This window comes from Penicillium longicatenatum, assembly GCF_028827895.1.
Source record: "Penicillium longicatenatum strain IBT 33135 chromosome Unknown contig_6_segment0_segment0, whole genome shotgun sequence".
NCBI classification, from domain to species: domain Eukaryota; kingdom Fungi; phylum Ascomycota; class Eurotiomycetes; order Eurotiales; family Aspergillaceae; genus Penicillium; species Penicillium longicatenatum.
This window is the reverse complement of record NW_026643123.1, coordinates 3,189,338-3,211,564: the sequence shown is the minus strand read 5'-3', so window position 1 is coordinate 3,211,564 and position 22,227 is coordinate 3,189,338. Positions and strand designations below refer to the sequence as shown.

General features: G+C 48.2%; 6 protein-coding genes across 6 annotated transcripts; 4 read left to right on the top strand and 2 right to left on the bottom strand.

Moving 5' to 3' along the window:
• Nucleotides 1-190: 190 nt before the first annotated feature.
• On the top strand, nt 191-5,390 carry N7484_009392 (nuclear pore complex Nup192/Nup205 family protein; the record flags this gene model as incomplete). The annotated part of the gene is made up of 4 exons (XM_057119779.1): nt 191-377; nt 455-4,801; nt 4,858-5,013; nt 5,068-5,390. The coding sequence occupies 4 exons, from the start codon at nt 191-193 to the stop codon at nt 5,388-5,390; spliced, it is 5,013 nt and encodes a 1,670-aa protein (XP_056969334.1).
• Nucleotides 5,391-6,939: 1,549 nt separating this feature from the next.
• N7484_009391 (zinc-dependent alcohol dehydrogenase family protein) lies at nt 6,940-8,154 on the top strand (the record flags this gene model as incomplete). The annotated part of the gene is made up of 4 exons (XM_057119778.1): nt 6,940-7,200; nt 7,411-7,501; nt 7,559-7,919; nt 7,980-8,154. 4 exons carry the CDS (start codon nt 6,940-6,942, stop codon nt 8,152-8,154), a joined length of 888 nt encoding a protein of 295 aa, XP_056969333.1.
• Nucleotides 8,155-9,107: 953 nt separating this feature from the next.
• N7484_009390 (cullin family protein) lies at nt 9,108-11,665 on the top strand (the record flags this gene model as incomplete). Its single annotated transcript, XM_057119777.1, has 4 exons — nt 9,108-9,569; nt 9,629-10,706; nt 10,765-11,551; nt 11,605-11,665. 4 exons carry the CDS (start codon nt 9,108-9,110, stop codon nt 11,663-11,665), a joined length of 2,388 nt encoding a protein of 795 aa, XP_056969332.1.
• Nucleotides 11,666-12,113: 448 nt separating this feature from the next.
• On the bottom strand, nt 12,114-13,334 carry N7484_009389 (DUF2786 domain-containing protein; the record flags this gene model as incomplete). Its single annotated transcript, XM_057119776.1, has 1 exon — nt 12,114-13,334. One exon carries the CDS (start codon nt 13,332-13,334, stop codon nt 12,114-12,116), a length of 1,221 nt encoding a protein of 406 aa, XP_056969331.1.
• Nucleotides 13,335-14,218: 884 nt separating this feature from the next.
• N7484_009388 (NRPS-like enzyme) lies at nt 14,219-17,527 on the bottom strand (the record flags this gene model as incomplete). Its single annotated transcript, XM_057119775.1, has 9 exons — nt 14,219-14,599; nt 14,656-14,742; nt 14,797-15,252; nt 15,303-15,554; nt 15,602-16,162; nt 16,417-16,629; nt 16,719-16,840; nt 16,903-17,128; nt 17,228-17,527. 9 exons carry the CDS (start codon nt 17,525-17,527, stop codon nt 14,219-14,221), a joined length of 2,598 nt encoding a protein of 865 aa, XP_056969330.1.
• Nucleotides 17,528-20,050: 2,523 nt separating this feature from the next.
• N7484_009387 (uncharacterized protein) lies at nt 20,051-22,055 on the top strand (the record flags this gene model as incomplete). Its single annotated transcript, XM_057119774.1, has 4 exons — nt 20,051-20,057; nt 20,166-20,676; nt 20,734-21,365; nt 21,430-22,055. 4 exons carry the CDS (start codon nt 20,051-20,053, stop codon nt 22,053-22,055), a joined length of 1,776 nt encoding a protein of 591 aa, XP_056969329.1.
• Between the last annotated feature and the right edge of the window lie 172 nt (nt 22,056-22,227).

Genomic DNA, 22,227 nt, shown 5'->3' with positions numbered 1-22,227 from the left:
AACGAAACTCCCCTTTTAGGCTGCGATCATCGAAATTCAGGAACGTAGTCTTGCGACGGTGTAGAGAGTTGTTTTGTGGAGCGGCAGAACTGGTGATCACCGCCCGGGATTTTTGATCGCGTTCCGCCTTTAGGAACAAACAGAGCTGTGAAGCTTCCGTTCCCTACAGATACCTACACCCCGCGCTGTCATGACAGAGCTCACCCGAAACCTCGCCGGGCTGCGAGGCCTGTATCAGGACCTCTCTGCTATCTCGGATTCTTCGCTGGGCAACATCGATCGCCTGGTTTACGAATTGGACGCCCATATTCAAGACTTCCGAAAACTCCTAGACAAGCCCACGAAAAACGGTACAAGTCGCCAACAAGTTCTTTCGGGTGAGTATTCACTGAACTCCCAAATTTTGGCTCCATTCTCAGTATAACATTGGCTGACCTGGGCTGCAATTATTTAGGGAAAATCACTGTTGCCGGTATACCACATGAAATCAACCATGACTTCCAGCAGGGCGCGCTACAGCTGGCCGACGCCTTGAACCTCGACGAGCTACAAGCTGCGGAGATGTTCTATGCCGCGCAGGATGATTCCCAGGTTTTGGACCGGCCTCCTTTGATCACCGCCATTATGCGATTCCACGAGCGACGATCTTTCCTCCTGGAATGTTTGCGTCTTATCTTCCGCGAGGCAAATGAGGTTGAGCGAGAGCGAACTTCAGCTATCCTGCATGATGTTCTCTCCGATATCTTGGAGGTCAAAAATAGCACCATGCAGAACGCCTCGCTTTTTGCAAGGAAAGGCATGCAGGCCATGGCCGACATCGAAACTTGGCTATTGCTTCTCGCGGATCAGATCCAAAAAGTTTCAGTCATTGGCTTCGGAGAACATCGCGAGATCATGGAGGCTATAGACTACCAGCGCCACAGTCTGCAGCAACAGCACGAATCGCTCGGCGCCATTCTCTTCTACCTGTTCAAAGGCACATACACAAGCTCGGAGGACTTTCGCGCTCTCGTCGCACAATTGAAAAAGTTGGACCGTTTTGATGGGCTATTGGTCCATTATATCCCCGTCGCGATCGCATCTTTCGTTCAACATGGATCTCCAGAAGGCTCTGGCGTACAAAAGGATGCTCGAAGTCTGAATGAAATTATTACCAGTACCAAGGATGGTCAGACCTGGAAATTACCCACCTTCCATGCTGCTATTATTGCTCTGTGGCTGTCGGTCTACAGTGGATGGTACTTTGATGATGGACCATCCTCCCCGGTTGTAGGTGCTGACCTGGAAAAGGAAGCGAGGGAACGCACGAAAACGTTCATGACTGCCCTTGACGACGGTGCCCTTGATTTCATGCTCGCAATCTGCTCTAGCATCAACAGCGAAGAATGGGCTGATCCAGCTCGAACTGAGCTGGTAGCCCTGCTCCTCAGAGAAAGTGTTATCACGTTACCAGAGCTTGATCCTTGCTCTGAATACATGAAGGAGCTTCTGATGGAAAATTTCGAGGTCTATGTTGAGTCATGCATTGCCAACATGCCGGATGCTGTTCGATTACTCAAATCCGAGGAAGACACACAAAGGTTGGACCAGATAACTGCTCTGAGAGATGGCCTAACATCAAGTCTCCACCGTGGCTTGGTGGAGGCACGAACTCACCTTGAGTCTCTCCTTATGATAATATCATTTTCCTTTGAGCAGCGGCAAGATGCTGCACAGGAATTTTGGGCGGATCCTGATGGCAATCTTTACGGCTTTCTCCAGTGGGCTTCCAAGCGTCAGACTGTTCCCCGAGTCAGTGCCTTTTGTGAAATGCTCTGCTCTATCTCTGAGGGGGAGGAAAATGCAATCGCCGCGCATCGGTTCTTATCTGAGGAAGATAAATTCATGGGCTCGAAATTGAAACGGTCAACAACAATGAACTGGATGCAAATGTTTGCTGAACTGCGTCTCTATGCCAACCGAGTTACAGAGAAGCCACAAAGTACTACCACCCAGCAGGGTATGGTGCGGGCTCGAAAATCTGAGCCCGTGGATATGAGCGAACCTGAGAGCCCAGTTATGTTGACTTGTTACCTCCGTCTCATGGGACATCTGTGCAAGCAAAGCGCAACCATTCGGGACTGGATGTTGCGGAATGAAAACTTCGCTGTTGTCGACACCCTTTTGAAGCTGTGCAGTGGCCCGATCCCAACACACCTCAGAGCGACCACCTTTGCCACGCTTTCAGCGTTAATGACCGATAAGTCGTTCGCCAATGGAAATGAAATGTGGCTTCGGGTGGACGAACATTTGTCTAGCGAGCTCCTATCTTCCTTGTGCATAGGTAAAGTCCCCAGTATTTCCAAGGGCGTATGGCGCCAGCAGCAGGCTTTACAGATGATTGGGGAGAGTTTTGATCAGACCAATGCGCTGGTTGGTTTGTTGAATTCGCTGATTGCCCCGGCCTTCGACGTGACGGACAACCCCCTGTCACTTTCTTTTCCGGAGTCATTGGGCTCGGCTTATCGCATGCCAGGCGTTGAGCCTTATATCGACTTCGTTTTGGGACATGCTGTTTCTCGCAAGATCCAAGAACTCAATGATTACCAGTCCAGTTTGCTCACTTATAACTGCATGGAATTTATTGTGACATGCCTACGGACTTTCAATGAGGATCTTGTCACCATTCTCAGCCAGCCATCGCACGCGTCTGATTCCGCAGCAGCAACTATAGCGCTTACCAGCTATGTTCGACTTCATCCCTTTGCTCGCGTAATGGAATGGCTTTTCAATGAAGATGTCCTCAAAGCCTTGTTTGCAAACAGTAACAAGGATGTTGCAGAGATCGCTCAGGCATCGTCCAATTCCGTTATGGTATTGACTCTCCTCCGCACTGTTGAGGTGATGAACTTGATACTGGATCTACAATCCACGTATTTCAATATTGTGAAGCCAATGGTTAAGGTCAACTCTGCACCGAACAAGATCAATGTTGCGAACTCGTCACTCGCTTCTTTTGAAGATAGCGTGCTGAACAATCTGGGCCTCGTGCCCTCGCTATGCCTCTATTGTGGGACAGGACACCAGCAACTTACCGTCACATCTATGACATTATTGGAGAAGCTCTCAAGCTCCCGCAAGCTGAACAAGATGTCGTCTCCTGAGATATCCCGGTGGCAATCCTCGAACAAGATCGTGGAGGTCCTTGCTAGTGAGGTGGATATCGATAGCATATCTCGTTCGCTCGTAGCGCAAATGGCACCGGACGAGAGGGAACTGGAATGGGGTGCTCAGGCGGCCGGTTATGTTATTCGAGAAAGCCTTCTGGCTCTATTGAACAGCTGCCTTGGAATGATCACAGATCGCCCCACTGTCGCGCATCTTCTACTTGGCTTTGGCTCTGTTGGCAATATGCTTGATGTACCATCAGAGGGCCTATTCGCAATGCGATCGTCTCTTCTACATGCTATCATCGACTTCCTACGTGACTATCCTGATGAACTCGATGGTACTATTGTATCATGGACCGTCCATCTCAAACGCGTTGCCTTTGAGGTTCTTCGGCACCTCTGGTCTTCAAAGCTGGCAACATACTTCACTCTTGGTGAGATGCGTATCAGTGGTTTCCTACCGCATATGTTCTCTGGACAAACCCTTGTCGGTCCTAACACTGCCTGGCATGGCTTTCCGCTGATGTCAGATGAGTTTTGGCTTTCCGAGGCCACATCGGCCTTGGGTGAATTCTTGCTTTACAGAAGCCATCTTTTCGCGTACGCTGCGACGGAAATCCGCGCGGCAGCTAAGGTCGGATCACCCACTCTTCAAGCAGAGACTCTCTCGACATTACTCGGTGACTCTGTCTTGGACAATGGCGAATCCATCAAAACCCACTCCGTGTTTGACCTCTTTGACTTTGCCGATCTTGAAGTCGCTCGCGAGTTCGATTTGCCGCAGCTGCAACTACTTGGCAACATTCCTTTCGATATCTGCGCCAAGAAGAATGAGGACTCGTTCGTGCTCTATAATGTTGCTGAGCTTGAGGAATTGATTCAAGTTGAGAAGACCAAGATTTTCGCCTATGGAGCGCCCCGGTCTCAAGACGAAGAATTGTTCAACAAAGAGGCGGATTCCCTAAAGGCAATCATCCATGCGACAAATCAGTCGCGTCAAATCCAACATAATCGTTACCTCGCCCTACGTTCTTGGGCAGAGCTTGTCACCACCATAGTCAGCTGCTCCGTCCTAGATGATTCAAACAGACCAACTTTCATCCTACACTCTATTCAACTCATTCTTCCCAAGTTGGAGATTGCCATTGAGGGAGACTCGCCAGAGGCGATCGAGCTAGCACGACTCGCTGAAACCCTTATAGGGAAACTCGCGTCTGACATGTCTGCAACCCCTGGCTCACAGAGCGGCGATGTCATTGACGAAAAATTGCACCAACTCTTCCAAGTCTCTATGCGGGGCATCACGTTGGCTACAGGAAATGTCTCACTGAGGGAAGTTCTCTACGGAATCTGTTCTCACTACATTACTCGCATCACAACATCCGAGTCAGTTCATGCCGGTCTGCAACGGCATAGCCAGCAAGTAATCAAGGCAGCTGGGCCTGGTCTTGTCGAGATCATCTGTGACGACGCCTACACTGGCCAGGAGGCCTGTCGAGCTGCTGCTTTGCTTCTTCTGAATTGTCTCGCGGTTCTGGACAGTCGCACTGATTGTGTTCTAGCAGAACTAATCTCACAGTCCAACTATCTGAGCTTATTCTTGGATGCCGTCAGATCCTTACCGCACGAACTACGCAATACCCCAGCAAACGGTAAGTTTTATCGCGACACAATATGTCAGTCTACAATACTCATCTGTGGTGTCTAGATACCCCTGCTCACTTGGCATTCTATGAATCCCTGCTGGCTTTGCTTCAGCAACTTTCTCAGACCAAGAATGGTGCCATCGTTGTTCTCAAATCCGGTCTCTTCGAGTCAGTGCGAGAGTCACAGTTATTCTCTGCTGATCCCGACATTGGCATCGGTCAGTTTGCTCTGCTCTAATTGGTTCAGCAAGTATATTTACTAACTTGATCAGATATTGATAACCCCGATTCCTTACGAAAGTTTTATGATCTCCTGCTATCTGTGATCCGTGTCATCGTATCTGCGGTCTTCTCCCGGGGAGTCCACAATGAGCAGATCAAGGCACAGACTCGGGCTTTCATCGCTGAAAACCGGCCATGCATGGTGGGGGTGTTCAAGCGATTTGCCAAGATTGGGGGCGATGCCCCAGCTGACCACCAGAACGCCTTGTGTGAACTTGTCAAGTCTTTCATGGCGCTTGTGGCAGCTTCTGACTACGTCGAATTTGAAGAATCAGAGGTCCAGCACACTGTTCGGCCTGGCTTGTTTTCATGACATTGAGAATTGAGATTGAAAAGTCGCGTGTCAACACGCACGGCAGGGTTCTGAGGGTCAATGACAGGTGTAACATACATAGGATAGGTAGACGGAGTAGGCTGCTTTCAGAGATTGAGCGATTTTAAGTCCCGTTTTATGAATCTATTCCACGTTCCAATGATTTGAAGCTTCTGCCTATCTGTTTTGAGGTCGCCTGGCCTTCCCAAGGTTTCGGCTCAAGGTACAAAATCCTGCCCACCTGGGTAGATACTTGTGCAATTCCAACTACCTTCGGGGCTCCGATACATACCTGGCAATGGATATATACTTGGTGGCTTTCACTGTACTTGTAGTCTGAGCTTATTCATGCGTCGCTCAATTGAGTAGTCGACATCGGTATCTGACACCTCATAGAGAATTGGCCTGTCTAGCCGAAGTCCAGTTGGAAGCCTGTGTTATCCCATAATTTAAGTTGATCGTGTGCCAAGGAATCACCATGTCACTATGTTCACTAAATCACATAGCTTCTGAATGAGGGAGGTATAGGAATGTATAAAGAATACCTCGTACACAGTAAACTCATAATCAGATTATAAGATCTCGTGGACTTGGTTTGTACGGAAAATTTTGGAAGTTTTTTATGATGAATGGGCGGCTTGGTGGTTCTTATGGCTTCAGATATACAGTACCATACTTTCTATCAAGGACGTTTTGAACAAGGATGATCTGCAGCTTGGTTGAATCTAGCCTTGCCGGTTTCTTTATCACCTTAGCGCTGGAGATGAATACAGTTTCTCTTTAAAGGAAAAGATGCCAATTCGAATATTGCTGTAATCAAAATGTAAATCGCAATACTCCAGTTGTAAAACGACGTCCAATCTCATTAAGTATTGCTAGGTAGAAATTGAAGAAGCCATGTTTTGACCACGCCATATTGACCGCTCCATTTTAACCACAGTGGGTTAACCGCCGGCCTTTGCGTCCGACTTTGACCCATGAAACGTCACTATAGAAGCTTAGAGGGCTGGATAGTTCAAGCCTACCGTTAGCACAGGAATTCTCTTTAAGAGGACTATGACGAGAATTTAGCGCCGACTGTGAAGCATCACATCAATTGGCGATTACAAGTCAACTCTTCGCATGCCGCTGATACCCTACTACACTAGTTAATTACAGCTAAGGTACTGTAGCCTAAAGATCAAGCCTTGAACGTGCCTATGTATGTGCGGCAGTGATGCGGGCCGCATAACTCCGCAAATGCTTAAATAACTTTTTGTCTTTGATTTTTTCAACCAGGAATCTGTTCCTTCCTAGTGGGTATAAGCCTTTTTACCGATAACATTTGCCTTTATTCTCTGACGTAGCTAGATTTCTCCGCAGGCTACGTGAGATCAAGGGTCGACTCCACGAGTCCCCCAGATGGCGCGGAATTTGGCCTGAGTTTGACATTACTACTTCGACGTCACTCAAGTAACTAGTGTGATATCAAATAATATGTCAGCTAAAGAATCCTAGATGCATATAATAAACAAGGTACGCTCAGAATGGTTGCAATAGATTTCCAAAGATGTCGCTTCCCGATACAACCCGAGCTTTCCGTCGTACCTCTGGGCCAATTCCCAGATCCTTAGAGCTTATTACAGAGAAGCTCCCAAGCACACTTCAACCTGACGAAGTACTTGTCCGTGTCCATGCTGTCTCTCTCAATTATCGTGATGTCGCGATGCTTCACGGAAAGTATCCAGACACTTCTATCAAGAAAGGTATTCCAGCTTCAGATTGTGCCGCAGAGGTTATCTCGACCGGATCAAAAGTTATCCAGTTCAAAGTGGGGGATCGTGTCGCGCCCATCTTCGACTTAAACAATCTTACTGCAACCGAGAAGAAAAAGGCAGCTCTATGATGTTGATGGTGTTCTTCGTGAATATGCAATCTTTGAACAAAAAGTTCTAGTTCATTTACCAGGATATCTATCTTGGGAAGAGGTTTGAGAACACTTCATGCCTCCTGGCTTTCACAAATACTGACGGCTATCTAGGCAGCGACGATCACCTGTGCTGGAACAACGGCTTGGAACGCCCTTGGTACGCCAAGCACCCGCGACTCGGGCAAAGTCGCACTACTGCAAGGTAAGTTGTTGCGGGCAAAAAGCAGATTTTCCACTTTAGCTGATCATCCGCAATCAGGTACTGGTGGAGTGAGCATGTTTGCTTTGCAGATTTGCTTAGCTGCTGGTATACGTCCTATCATCACCTCCTCTTCCGATAAGAAATTGGAAATGGCTCGCTCGTTGGGTTCACCAGGCACTGTCGATACCATCAATTATAAGACTCATCCAGAGTGGGAAAAGGAGGTCTTACGCCTAACTGATGGTAACGGCGCAGATATCGTTATAGAAAACGTGGGACCAGCCACCATTGTCCAAAGTCTTGCTTCACTGGCCCAACGAGGAACAGTGTCTTTAGTCGGCTTTCTTGGGGGTTTTGATTTACCTTCGCAGGCAGAAACGGCCACATCATCGGTCCTGATGAAGACCGCTAAGTTACAGTAAGTGACTGCCTTGCCACTATCTTTAAAGTAATCATAAATAATTTGCTCTGACTCTAGGGGAATCTTTGTCGGCTCCATAATCGACCAGCAGGATTTGTGCAATTTCCTCAATGAAAGACAAGTGGGACTGTCAGCTATCATAGATCAAGTCTTTTCGTTTACTGACTCGAACGCTGCCTTTGACCATTTGTATTCTGCCCAGCACCAGGGCAAGGTTATTATCAAGCTTTAGCTTTCAGCCACAATTGATACGTTCGAAACAATTTTACGTTGTGAATTGAGGTCATGGAATTATCTTTCCAATCAAGTCAAAATCTTCGAAACTTGCCATGATATACAAATCATCGAACATGTGTATGCTCAGTATCATTCAAACCATCTGGCTTGGCTGGACAGTAAGTAGCCAATCAAACTCACTATGCGCTTAGTGGGTGTGATTGGCTGCTCAATATACCATCACGCGATATCACTAAGCAGCTCAATGAGCCAGAGGCTGGACTGAGATCTACTCAGTAAGCCTGACTCTAAGTGTCCTCATAAAAGCGGCGGCAGCTACGTAAGGTAGGAAAGCCCCACCCAGGAGCGTAAATATGTTACGTAGAGGAAACTACTCATTCGAACAGCAACCTTGGATCTGCAGTCTTTTGAGAAAAAAAGCCGACCGGAGAAGAGCAGCTAAATACCAATCCAAAGAGTTATAAGTTTCCATTCAAACCAACCTCAAAAGATCGTTAATCAAAATTCCCGTCTGATTCAGGCATTCAGGCAACGGGCCTAAGCTCCGTATCTTATCGCCGTGCGGAGCCAAGTTCGCAGGGAGCAGTCAATTCCCCTCAAACCCAAACCCGCGCCTCTCCGCCCAGGCCCGGCAATGGTCGATCCATCATAACAATCTCTTCCTTGATAAGCGCTTCTCGCCAGAGTCGGACCGAACCGGGTAGATGCAGTCGAGCGGCGACCCCGAGCAGAGGAGCGGTAAGCGCAAATCGATCGGCAAGAGGAAGCTTTCTGATCAAGGAGAGCCATCGCAGCCACAGTCGCAGAGGACCATCTCCGAGCTTCTATCGAAGAACAAATATTCCCACGATTCACCGCCACCAAAGTCCTCCTCGACGTCTAAGCGTTCCCGCTTCTCCGTCTCCCCCCTCGCGCTCTTCCCCAGTCCACGCCGTCTCACCCAATAAGATGTACAACTTCTCCGGATCCCCGCCCAAGAATGGCGCTGCTTTTATCCGGGCTGTGCCTGCGGCTAACACTTCATCGGAGAAATCTGCGATGAACACTCGTCAGAACAACTTCAATCCTGGTGCTGGCCCCAGAAAGCTCGTCGTCAAGAACCTTCGTACTGGACCTCGGGCCAATCATGAGCCGTACTTCAACAAGATTTGGACACAACTGGATGGGGCATTGACGGACATCTTTGAAGATAAGAAGCCGAATATCTCGCTAGAGGAACTCTACAAAGGCGCTGAAAACATCTGTCGACAGGATGGCGCGACCTTGTTGGCAAAAAAAGTCCAGGACAGGTGCAAGGCGTACGTTGCAGGCAAACTACGTGATAATCTGGTGACAAGGACAGGAGGCGGTACGGATGTCGATACATTGCGGGCAGTGATCGAGGCATGGTCCTCCTGGCATACAAGACTAGTAGGTTGCTGGTACATCACATGAGATGTATCGTTCATGAGCTGACCTTAGAGCATTAGATTACGGTCCGCTGGGTCTTCTACTACCTTGACCAATCATTCCTCTTACATTCGAAAGACTTTCCGGTTATTCATGAAATGGGGCTTATCCAATTCCGCTCCTATGTCTTCGCCGACAAAAGCCTCAAGCCTAAGATTTTGCAAGGTGCCTATGACCTCATCTCCGTGGATCGAGGAGCGGAGACTAGAATAATGCCGGACAAGACTCTTCTCAAAAATGCTATGGAGCTTTTCCACAACCTCGATGTCTACAGCAGTGATTTCGAGCCATTATTTATCTCCAACACTCAGAAATTTGTGACCGCGTGGGCAGCCGAAGAATCAGAAAAGCCACTTGCCTCGTATGTCGAGCATAGCCACCGCTTGATCGAACGTGAAGTTGAAAGATGTGAATTCTTCTCCCTTAATCGGAGCACGAAGCAAAAGTTATCCGAACTCCTGGATATAACGCTGATTGCGGAGCATGAGGACGTTCTTCTCAGACAGAACGAGGTCATTGCTTTGATGCGATCGGAGAACAAGATTGCTCTGAAGCAGCTGTACGGTTTGCTCACTCGACGAGGCCTCGGTATCAAACTCAAACCAGCATTTGGAAGCTTCATCGTGGAGGAAGGCTCCAATATTGTTTTTGATGAACATCAAGAAGTAGTCATGGTCATACGATTACTCAAATTCAAAAAACAGCTGGACGAGACATTGTCTGATTCGTTCAACGGGGACGTGGACCTGGGCAACACTCTTCGGGACTCATTTGGTCAATTCATGAATTTGGGCAGGAAGTCAGAATCGTCCGGTGGCACCGACAATCCCAAGACCGGTGAGATGATTGCCAAGTACGTCGATCGGCTCTTAAAGGGTGGATTGAAGTCACTGCCACCTAGTCAATCAGACGCGCCTCTGGACGACTCATTTTCTGAAATGCGACGACAGCTTGACCAAGTGTTGGATCTTTTCCGATTCGTGCAAGGGAAAGCAGTCTTTGAAGCATTTTACAAGAATGACCTTGCTCGGCGTCTGCTGATGAATCGGAGTGCAAGCGATGAGGCTGAGAAGGAGATGCTTGTTCTTTTGAAGAAAGGTTTGAATTCACTCAAAATCTACTGATGATTACTTGGTTTTCTAACACGGTATTACAGAATGCGGATCAGGCTTCACTCATAACCTCGAATCGATGTTCAAGGACATGGAGGTAGCACGCGACGAGATGGTTGCTTATAATTCCATGCAGAAGCAGCTTAATAGAGATCGACGTCCGCCTATGGATCTGAATGTCAGCGTGCTCTCGGCGGCGTCATGGCCCACATACCCCGACGTTCCTGTCCGGATCCCTCCGAGCATTATGAGTGCTCTCGGAAGCTTTGAGGAGTTCTACCGCAACAAGCACAGTGGCCGGAAACTGACCTGGAAGCATCAGCTGGCGCACTGTCAACTACGAGCTCGATTCCCCAAAGGCGACAAGGATCTAGTGGTCAGCTCCTTCCAGGCAATTGTGCTGCTTCTATTCAATGAACTTGAGGGCGAGAGCTTGGGCTACAAAGAAATTCAGGAGGAGACAGGACTATCGGACCCGGAGTTGAAGCGAACCCTGCAGTCCTTGGCTTGTGCAAAGTTCCGTGTGTTGGTCAAGAAGCCCAAGGGCAAGGAAGTTGAGTCGACAGATGAATTCAGTTACAATCCTAGATTCGAGGACGCGAAGATGCGGATCAAGATCAACCAGGTGCAACTGAAGGAAACCAAGGAGGAGAACAAGACTACCCACGAGCGTGTGGCAGCAGACCGTCATTTCGAAACCCAGGCGGCCATTGTGCGCATCATGAAGAGCCGGAAGACCATCACGCATTCCGAGTTGATTGCGGAGGTCATCGAGGCTACTCTCAGTCGGGGTCAGCTCCAGCCTCCAGATATTAAGACTAACATTAACAAGTATGCTCTCGCGACTATTTTACCAAGAACATCTGCTAACATTTCTTCTGCAGATTGATCGAGAGGGACTATATGGAACGAGTCGAGCCCAACTCATACAGTTATGTGGCATAGTGCGGCATAGTGCGGCATAGATAGAATGGTAACATTAGTTTGTGAGTAGGGAGACCGCTACACATTTACCGAGATGGATCACTGGTGGGAGTACTGCTTCAGGACCTTGTCCCGTGTGCTGGCGGCTATTTACATCCTCTTTATCTGCTTTCCGCAATAAACTGGCTTTTCTGTCATCATGAATCATAGTCTATCCTCGTTAACCAGCGTTACAACCTGTAAGTTCCAAGGTTGAATGATTTTACACTCCAGAGTATGTTTAGAAAGTCGTTACACTTCTGGTCTTGACATCGATACTGTAACCTCCATGTGGGCGCCAGGTAGGTCCGTATAAATTTCTCAAATCAGTGCGATGCTACCTATCACTCCCATCTTTCCCATCCCACTACCTAAAGACATCCAAATCCCAGACATGAACGACATACATTGGTCGATGGCAAAGAGGCACTCATTCCAACGCCTCTCGGCCAACTTCGATCTTCGAACTGTCCTGCTGGCCCCGGCGATAGGCATCCACATCGCTAGCAGTTGAGCACTTTCTTTTGCTGTTCCTTAACTTGATATGGTTCTCCGTCAGATAATCATTGGCAACCTGTTCTGAGGTTGCTCGAAATTGAACAAGCTGCGTGTCAGACTCCCAGGGAGTCTGTTCTAGAATGGATGGGAGCTTAGATTCCGGTTTGATCTCTCTGCCAGGCTCTGTTCTGGAAGGGGGTATTTCATCAGGACTTGGCGACTCAGCCGGTTCCTGCTTCACAAATTTGTCGATGTACGCATCCACATCGTCGTCGTCATGGAGATCGGTGACATCCACATCTTTCGCATTGAAGTCTGCCTCGGTATCAAGCAAGTCGTTTTCATCGTCATCGCCATCGAAAGTGTAAGCTATTTCGGGCATTCCTGGCTTGGCATCCGAGTCGGCTCCCTCTTCATCGGGATCGGGAGAGGTATTAGGTAAAATTTGCAGCCTTTCTACCTCTCGTCGGCGCTCATCTGCCTCCTCACGCTCCCTAGCCTCAAACATATCCAGTGCCTTGCGTCGGGCTAGGGTGAGCTCTCGTTTCCTCTCTCTGTATGCCATGGCCTTGAGTCCATCCGCCGCTCCAAGACGGTAACTAAATGTGGATTTACCCCCTTTATAGTCACACGCCCACTCTAATATCTTGTTGTGTGCTACCTCAAATGCCCTCGCCGCCACCACAGTATTATTGGCAATCCCAAAGAAGGACCAGTCAATGTGACTGTAGTAATCTGTGGAATAGCACTTGCAGTCGTACAAAATGCTCATGGCCGAAGCCACCTTCCCTACGAAGGCTTCCATAATAACTTTGCTGGATGGGCCTCTGATCTTTGTAATGGAAACGACGCTTTTTCCGCCGTAGTGACCTTTGTTGTTGCTCGTATCATTCGCTATCAGATCCCCTTGGCTGATATTGTGCAGGCTCATAAGCTTTTGGGAGACAAAGAGAGCGGCTTTGGCTTCTGCCTCCGTTGTGTTTGGATGGCTAGCGCGATCGAGACATTTTTGAATCCTATCGAGGATCTTTTTGTCAACTGTTCCTGTTGTTGTTTTGCTTTCCTCGTCAGTAGCAGACCGAACAATGGTTGCTTTCTGGATAGGCTCTCGATTTGGCTTTCTTCGCTTCGCTGGTGGGGCTGTAGATTGCATTTTGGTGTTGGAAATTCGCTCAGTAAAATAAAGACAATGATAACAGAGAGAAGGATGGTTAGAAGATGAGTGAAAATATAAGGTTGGCCTGGCATAATGGGTGTGAAGCACACTTGGCTCGGACCGTCAGGGGAAGGCAAACAAAGAAAGTACGAGGCCAACTCATGCTGACAGGGTTGTCGGCACGCTTGCGCGTCCAAATCTGTTATCGATTGGTAAAGAATTGTTTGAACAGGGCTCAAAAAAGCAAACGACATGACAACTTTGAACCCGCAACGCTAGCTTACTTTAAAGAATGAGAAATTGTGCGGTCTTACCAGTCAGTTTCGAACAGAACCAAATACCTCCTAAGCGCCGCAATATATTCGCCTCCATTTTCTTCTAGTTTAACACCCCTGTAAAAAGACAAAAATGTTTGAAGGTGGAAAAAGAAAAAGAAAAAAATAATACCGAAACACGTCTTTCACGCTCATTACCCAGCCGCATCTTTCCAATTAAACTGAACTGTGTTCTAGGGCTGGATAACGCTCATTACTGTGCAAACTTGGCGAAGAACTACTAAAAGACGAACCACTAGGCCAGTAGACCTCATGACTAGACCTCATGGGCAGCTTGCACTCTTTGGAGACTGTAATTTTTGTGGTTTTATTTTCCCTATTGGATTCTACGTGCTATCGATGCTGTACCTTACTTCCTGAAGGTTATATCTTCAATTAGTGTACAATGAGGAACCAACAATCCTCTACTCGTTGCCTATGTGAGAAGAAAAGCTACACTCTACGCGAAAAGAAGGCGGCGGACCAAATGCTTTAAACAGATACGCTCTTAACTCCTTAATCTGTTTACATGGTAATTTTTCTCCCAGGTAGCTTTGCATCGTACCTTTAGAAGCCCCACTGGTTAATCCAATTAGACATCTGGGCGGGTGAAACAGGTCCCAACATTGCCATGGTCTTGCTCGCCTGCGTAACACTAATTTCCGCAGACAGCGTGCTATCAGTCGTGAGACCCCGATAAAATTGAAGCATCTTCAAGGCTGGCTTTCCAAGTACTTCCTGCTCGGAGGGGTCTTTGATCTCCTCAAGCTCATCGAGCCAGTCTTCAAGAGAAACCATCTGTACAGGGTACTTCTCCTGAGCAGTGGGGATCAGCGAGGACCACTTGCTGCGGTTGAGGTTTGTCAGATGGAAGACAGCATTGAATTCTTCTGAAAGGGCTGAGCGGCGCGTTTGAAGGATTTCGAGAGCGAAATCGGCCAATGCATTCTATTCACATTCGTCAATTTGATTTTGATAAGCCGGTGGAGTATAAGAGTAATTACCACAGAAACCCAATCAATAGCGTACCCACCCAACTCTGCGGGAACCCTGCCCATAGCCTTGGATGTAGCCACAAGGGTCGGAATCCACTCATGCGGGTTTCACAGTCCCATCCGGGTATCTGGACCGGTAATCTGACCAACCCGGAAAATGCTCGTCGGCACGCCTGCCTTGCGTGATGCCTCGACGCAGATACTTTCTCCTACAAACTTCGACTCGCCGTACCCTTGCTCGAGAACCTGCTCGATACTCGTCATGGGGACTTCAGGAACGACTGGGCCCATGGTATCAGACACCCAGCCTCCAACTGTGCTGACTGATGAGATAAAAGCGATGTGAGCGTTGTGGCGACCGTTAATGCTGAGGTTGACAAACTCGCGCATTCCAAATAGATGGGGGTGCTCGAAAGACTCGACTTTGTGGTTGAAATTCACCTTCCATGCATTGTGAATTATGAGGTCTACTCTCTCGAGAAAGGATTGGTACTTGGCAGATGGAAGGCCGAATTGCGATTCGCCAAAGGACACATGTAAAAATTCGACCTTGTTTGAGTCGAATAGGGGGGAGGCTGGAAGGCCTTTGGATTGAAAGCTTTCCGCCTGGCGAGTAGCGGCATCCTTAGTGCGGTTGAAGCAGTAGATTTTGAGACGTTTCTTTGGTTGAGAAGACTGTGGAGTAGATATGTGCCCAGGGAGCCGGTAGATCCGGTGAGAATCATAGTGGAAGCTTCGGCGGGCTGGGACGGTTTCACAGAACGGATGGGAAGGTCACTCGTATACTTGGAGATCAGATTGGCAATCTTCTCGGTCCGAGAAATCCTGGTAGTCGTAGCCGCCTCCCCTGCAAGACCTCTCATCATCATCCCAGCAAGTCTGTCGACGGTCGAATGGGCGTAGATGTTCTGTAGGTTGATGAAATCGATATTAAGTCGGGATTATCAGCACGAACAGCAGTCTTCAATAATTTGCTCAGTTGGATCGTGCGTAGTGAATCCATTCCGATGCTGTATAGATCATCGCCATTACCGAGGTTTGACTCGCCAGAGAGGAGTGATATCACCTTGTGCAAATATTCTTTCATGCTTTCGAGATCCACAGGTGAAGGTAACTGCATCTCTAGCTGGTCATCTTGGGCGGCATAAAGATCGTCCGCTTCCTGTGAATAGTTCTTGTTCATAGCATGTCTTTGGGTTGTGCCCTTCGAGGTCAACTTGAAAGGCTTTTCTGGCGAAGAGAGTCGAATCATGTTCTTCATGACTCGGCCATAGTTGGGGACCATTTCATTGGCTTTTTCCACCTGTGGCCAAATTGACTCGATGAAAAGCTTCTCTTCGTCTACCAGCTTAGCTCCTTGTGTCGGTTCGACCAACAAAGCGGACTGGAATCTTCCCTGGCCAATCAGCAGTGCGCGATGAACAGATGGATGATCCTCGACCATCTTTTCCAAAGTGACAGGGTTCAATTTCTCTCCATTGCTGAGCACGATCACATCATCCAGACGACCGTGGTACTTCCATAGTAGATCATTAGATGCATGTTTCACAAAAAATCCTTGGATCTATACTCCGTCAAAGTGGGGAATGTGTGAAAGACACCGTGCATGAGGCGAGAGTGTTGAGTACGAGGGATAAAAAGTTCATACGAGTCATCACCGATAGGCTGCATATCAATGTTATATGCCGGATTCCATTCAAAATATCCCCAGTTACCTTCACCTTGAGGAACAAAGGAGTTTATAATGCCCATTTCGCTGGATCCAATTACCGTTCTCAACTCAGTATATTGACTCAGCTTTTTGCCGATTTCCGGTGCCAGAGGGGCGCCTCCGAAGCAGATAAAGTCAAGAGTACGGATGCATTCGAGCGCTTCCTCTGATTGACCCCCTTCTCTAGGATAGAAGGGGGCAGGATAGTTGCAGTAGGCTTTGCCTCTCGCAATATAGCGACAAGCAAGTCCACCGACAATGGCTTGTCTGGACTACACACGAATGGAACATTATGGAAGATAGACTCGAAAAACGATAACTATATCTCCATAAGGCGGAAATATGGCGTGCTCGAGAGTACCAAATGGTCTGGACCTAGGTGGTTGAAGAAGGATGGCTGTCGATCGTCAGGGCGGGGGATGTGTGGCGCGTTGCTCCAAGCACCGAGGAAGCCATGGGTAAGGGGCACAGGTTTTGGCATTCCTAAAGACAGGATTTGAGTGGTTAAACAGAAGTAAAAGAAAGACATAGCGGTTGGTTCATACCGGTGGTCCCAGAGCTGTGGATCATAAAGGCGTTTTCATCTTCAATTTCCCCATAGCTCTTTTCAAAGAGGTAGTGATCTAGTCCACGGACATCATCAAGGATTTCGATAACACTGGGCACCTCTACAGTGTTGAGGGCCATGCATTCCTTGAGTTCCAAAATTCTGTGAAGCTTCTCATGACTGAACAGCAACTTGGAGGATTCTGTCGCGTGAAGTACATGAGCCTAGGCTTCATTCGACAGTCGAGTGGATGGGAAGAAGATCTATATTTTGTTGGTCAGTTTCTTCGCGATATACATGGACAAGAAAGCGGGGCCACTTACCGTATAGCCCAATTTGTGCGACGCGAGCATAAACAGAATATATCGAGCATCATTGTTCCCCATATACGCAATGGTTTCTCTCTTCTTTGGTCTTCCAATCTGCTTTTCAATCCACCATGATGTGGCATTCACTGCTCGTGATAATTCAAGGAAGCTGATCTCTCGGAAACCATCTTCGATTCGGTTGCTTTTGGGAATCAAGCCGAATCTGCGTCCTGGGTCGGATTTCGCAAGAAAGTCTACTTCAGCTGCGAGAAGCTTGTTTGACGGCTTGAAAGTAGCCTGACTGACGCCCACCATGGTTATTTTGGGGCGGACAAAAGATATCGTGATTCCAGCGACAAAACGATCTCGGGGGATAAATAGGCAGTTGAGGATGTAGAACTAGATCCATATGGATGTTGATTTTTCCTATATATTTCTAAGAGGCTTTTTTCATAAACCTGTACCTCTACTTTCATAGATACTTCCGATAGATATACAATTCTTACTTAGTACATCCGGCAGATATACTTGGTGCACAAAGTATGTACAAAGTACACAATTATCACGTAATGTGTCCTTGAGGGGTGCGGATCAATGCCACGCATGGCTTATTTAAGACAGTGGGGGCATTTGAAACACAATGACCAAGCTTTCTTGATATGAGCGGCACAAGGAAGCCACCGTGAATCTCAAAGTTATCCTCCGTATCACCTGATGGTCGGCTAATCTGCATTCGTTGATTGGTTAGTGTGCCTTTATCATAGTCTCGCATCGGCATTTTAGCAAGCTAAGGACTATCCCTAGCTTAGCACTCCGGATCCGATGCCGGCCCAATGAATAATGATAAGTTATGAGCATGCATGAAGCATATATAGAGGCTGTTAGTTGCAAATCATGATGGTCCTGAATGCCGCGTTTCCCGATGGTGAATCTGCGCGTTATTGAAGGTATATGAGGAAAAATCCTTGCATCAGGTAGAAATTGTGCCAATATACTCATTCAGGAACATTGTGATGTTCTATTTCCTTCTCAAAATATTGCCATCTCCTCAGCTATATCCTATATCTCATAAGATGACTACCTCTCATGATTTCTACCAAGGCGGTCTCAGACCGTGATAAGATTGACGTGTCAAAAATTGGCAGGGGAAGGTTTCCAGGCATCTCTACCTCCAACCTAAAACATGCCTATCGATCATCCCTTTAAACAAGCATAAGATTCGGACAAATTTATGCAGAGGTTATTGCGTGCACAGTAGCTACAAAATAGAGGAATGGCAGGACGCTGATGGACGATTGATCTCAAGGCTCTGAGACGCGAACTTGGGAGATAATGCGCATGCCAAAGTTCGCGGGACAATGTTTACTAATTCCCTTAAATGTTATATGTAGTTTACTAGTATAGACGGAGGATATCAGACTTAAGGTTTATTCGCCGGGAACGGATCGCTCCCTTGTGGGTTAAAAGCGGCAGCGGCTGACCACCTAAGCGGAAGGGGATAGCCAACTATTCCGTACAAAATCCACATAATAGACGATGTATTCTATAGAGCATCACCTTTTTAATCAACAAGTGCTAGTTAGTACAGAGAATAGGCCAATTGGAGTAGAATTCCTCCATATTGTGTCACCCCAGGGCTTGTGTGCAGAATATATTTTACATATATTTTTACCGGAGGACGCGAACGGTCCCCACATCCATGGATCCTCCAATCTGACAGCGCGGGAAAGGAGTTGGGGAGAGTATATAGGAATACTTTCCCCGTATTTTCTTTTTCTTTTTCTCCTTCTTTTCCTTTAACATTTCCTTTTTTTCTCTGGCTTGGTCTCATGATCTCCCACCGTCCACCCAATGCAGTGTTGAGTTATCCAGTACTTGTACAGCTCATGCAGCAAGTAGACCGCAAATCAGCCCAAACTCAATTCACCACTTGCCTTGGAGAAACGACGATTCTACCTATAGAAGAGGAATCACACACACACGAATAGATCCAGTTACATATATTCAAAATCAGAATCCGAAGTTCGCAAATGAAAGCATAGGCGCGCGGACCTTCCCGGATAACCTTGGAAGACGAGGGGTAGGTTAAATTTGTGAACGTAATGATATTCGGACGAGAGTGCGCCACAGTAAAAGATCTACTGGTCATGCTGCCTACTAAATCAGTAGGAAGCCCCACAGGCAGAGCTACAGCTACTCGGGCGATAAGCTGTGCCTGGCGGGTTACCGCGTTGAACCCCGGGATTACCCCACAGGGTAAGCCGAAACGCCCGGTTTCATCGTTCCAGAATTCAGATGGAGCATTCGGAGGCAAATTGTTCATGTGAGCTGCGAAAAAAAGAGGGTCCGGTAAATTAAAAAGCAAGAACTCAATCGTATAAAGAGGGACAGATTCGCTTTGGCTCAAGGAGCTTTTCGTTGTTTTTCTTCCTTGTTGCATACATTTCCCCCGATCTATACTTCGAAACTATACTAGAAGCTCTCCCCGCGTTTCTGTACGTTCCACCCAACCCTACACACCAAAGCTTGGGAATATCCTCGTTCTCGTTCGATCGCTCTCAAGCTACACAAACGATCGCAGTTTGAAACTTGTTGCTGGGACATGAGCTAACAATGAGCAACAGCCCTCTGCGCTCACCCCCACTTTTTCCCCGCCTCCGAGTCGCTCTCTAGAACAACAGGTTTCACAATAAGAACTTGGACCTATAGAAGTCGGTTTGACAACTTGATCCAATTTCGTCCTTGAGCTCGAAAAAAGCTATACATATCTACTATCATTCCAGCGGTCGAGCATCTCTGGTTCCGCAAAAGTTTCCCTGAAAACGTTCATTCATCAATATGCAAAGTATGTTCTTTACTTTTTCCAAAGCTCCACTGTGACGTTGAGGACTGCCCCCCCACCTCCATTTCCAACTCCAAGCGGTCTAGCAATGTCCACTCACAGTCGTCACAGCCAAGCACTTCTTTTCCGATCCGACCCATTTGGTCTTGACCGCGTTGAACTCCATCACCGTCACCAACCCATCCCTTGCATTGGACATCGAGAATAAGATCGTTTTCCGCCGCCCAGATGCACCTCGCAAGCCTAAGAAAGTGTCCATCGTGACTGGTGGTGGATCCGGCCATGAACCCGCATTTGCGGGCTTCGTTGGCCACGGTCTCTGTGACGCTGCCGTGGCCGGCACGGTCTTTGCTTCGCCTTCTGCGGAGCAGATCCGTAGGGCCGCCATGGATCGAGTCCCTACCGACTGTGGTGTTCTGATTATCCCAAACAATTACACTGGTGATGTGCTTAACTTTGGTATGGCGACGGAGAAGTCCCGTGCTGCGGGTATTCGCACCGAGTTCTTTGCTATGGCCGATGATGTCGGTGTTGGCCGGAAGAAGAGTGGTAAGGTCGGTCGCCGTGGTATTGGTGGTGCGGCATTGATCTTGAAGCTGGTTGGCGCTCTAGCAGAAGCTGGGTGAGTTCATCTCTGGCACTATATTTAATTGTGCTCTCTGACATTTTTCCCCCTCAGTGGTTCCCTCGATGAGGTTTACGGTCTCGCTCAACACGTTAACAACAACTTGGTTTCCATTGGTACTTCTTTAGAGCATGTTCACATTCCTGGCCGTCGAGTTCCTGAGGGCCTGGACACTATTGCACCTGGTGACGCTGAGGTCGGTATGGGTATTCACAATGAGCCTGGATCCCATCGCGCCAAAAACAACTTGGTCGAACTGGTCACTACTATGTTGCGCTCGCTGCTTGATCCCAATGATGCTGACCGTGCCTACGTCACTTACACCCCCAAGGATCAGTTTGTTCTTTTGATCAACAACCTGGGTGGTGTGAGCCCCATTGAATTGGCTGGTATCACTGATGAGGTTCATCGCCAGCTGAACAAAGGATATAACGTGAACCCAGTCCGTGTGATCCAAGGCACATTCCTTAGTAGTTTGGACGGATTGGGTTTCAGCATCTCGCTCTTGAAACTGGCTGATACTGGCCTTGGAGCTGGCAAGTCTCTCCTTGAGCTGCTCGACGCCCCTGCAGAGGCCGTTGGCTGGGCTGCCCCAATCTCTCGCGCAACTTGGGAAAACCGTATCGACACCCCGGTGCAGCTCAAGAACTCTAACCTGGCCGAGGAGAACCCAAGCAACCTGAAGCGTAAGCTCTACCCTGCAATGTCCCTATACAAACCCAGGGTTTTGATATACTAACAAGCATCTAGTCGACCCTGCGGTCGTAAAGAAGGTCCTTGGCGCCGGTCTTAAGCGCGTCATCGCCGCCGAGCCCGAAGTAACTAACTACGACACAATCGTCGGCGACGGCGACTGCGGTGTCGGCCTCCAGCGTGGCGCCGAAGCCATCCAAGAACTCCTCGCCAGCTCACCCGGAATCGGCGACGACATCGTCAACACAGTCAACCGTATTGTGACAGTCGTCGAGAACGTCATGGACGGTACCTCAGGTGCCATCTACGCGATCTTCCTGAACGCTCTAGCCCACGGTCTCCGAGACCAAGACAAGGGCACCACATTGCAGGCAAACACCGAAGTGTGGGCGAAGGCCCTCAAGCACTCCGTCACCGCATTGGGTCGCTACACTCCTGCTAAGCCTGGTGACCGTACCCTTATGGACGCGCTTGTGCCGTTCTGCGATACCCTATATGAGAAACACGATGTCAATGCTGCCTGTGCGGCTGCTCAGGCGGGTACGGAGTCTACGAAGAGTATGAAGGCCAGTCTTGGTCGGTCTGTTTATGTTGGTGGTGAGTCGGAGTGGATTGGCAAGGTGCCTGACCCTGGTGCTTTTGGTCTCAGTGAGTTCCTAGCTGGAATTGCCGAGGCGGTTTAAGCAAAGGTGGGGTGCTTCTTGCTTGTTCCTATCTTCCGTATAAATAGCGTGATACCAGACCTGGAACAGTCTATGGGTCTTCAGTGGTCTGTTTAATGTAATTCATGATGATGACCAAATTTCTGAATTTTGATATTTGAATTTACTGCCTAGATGTAGAAAATAATCCATT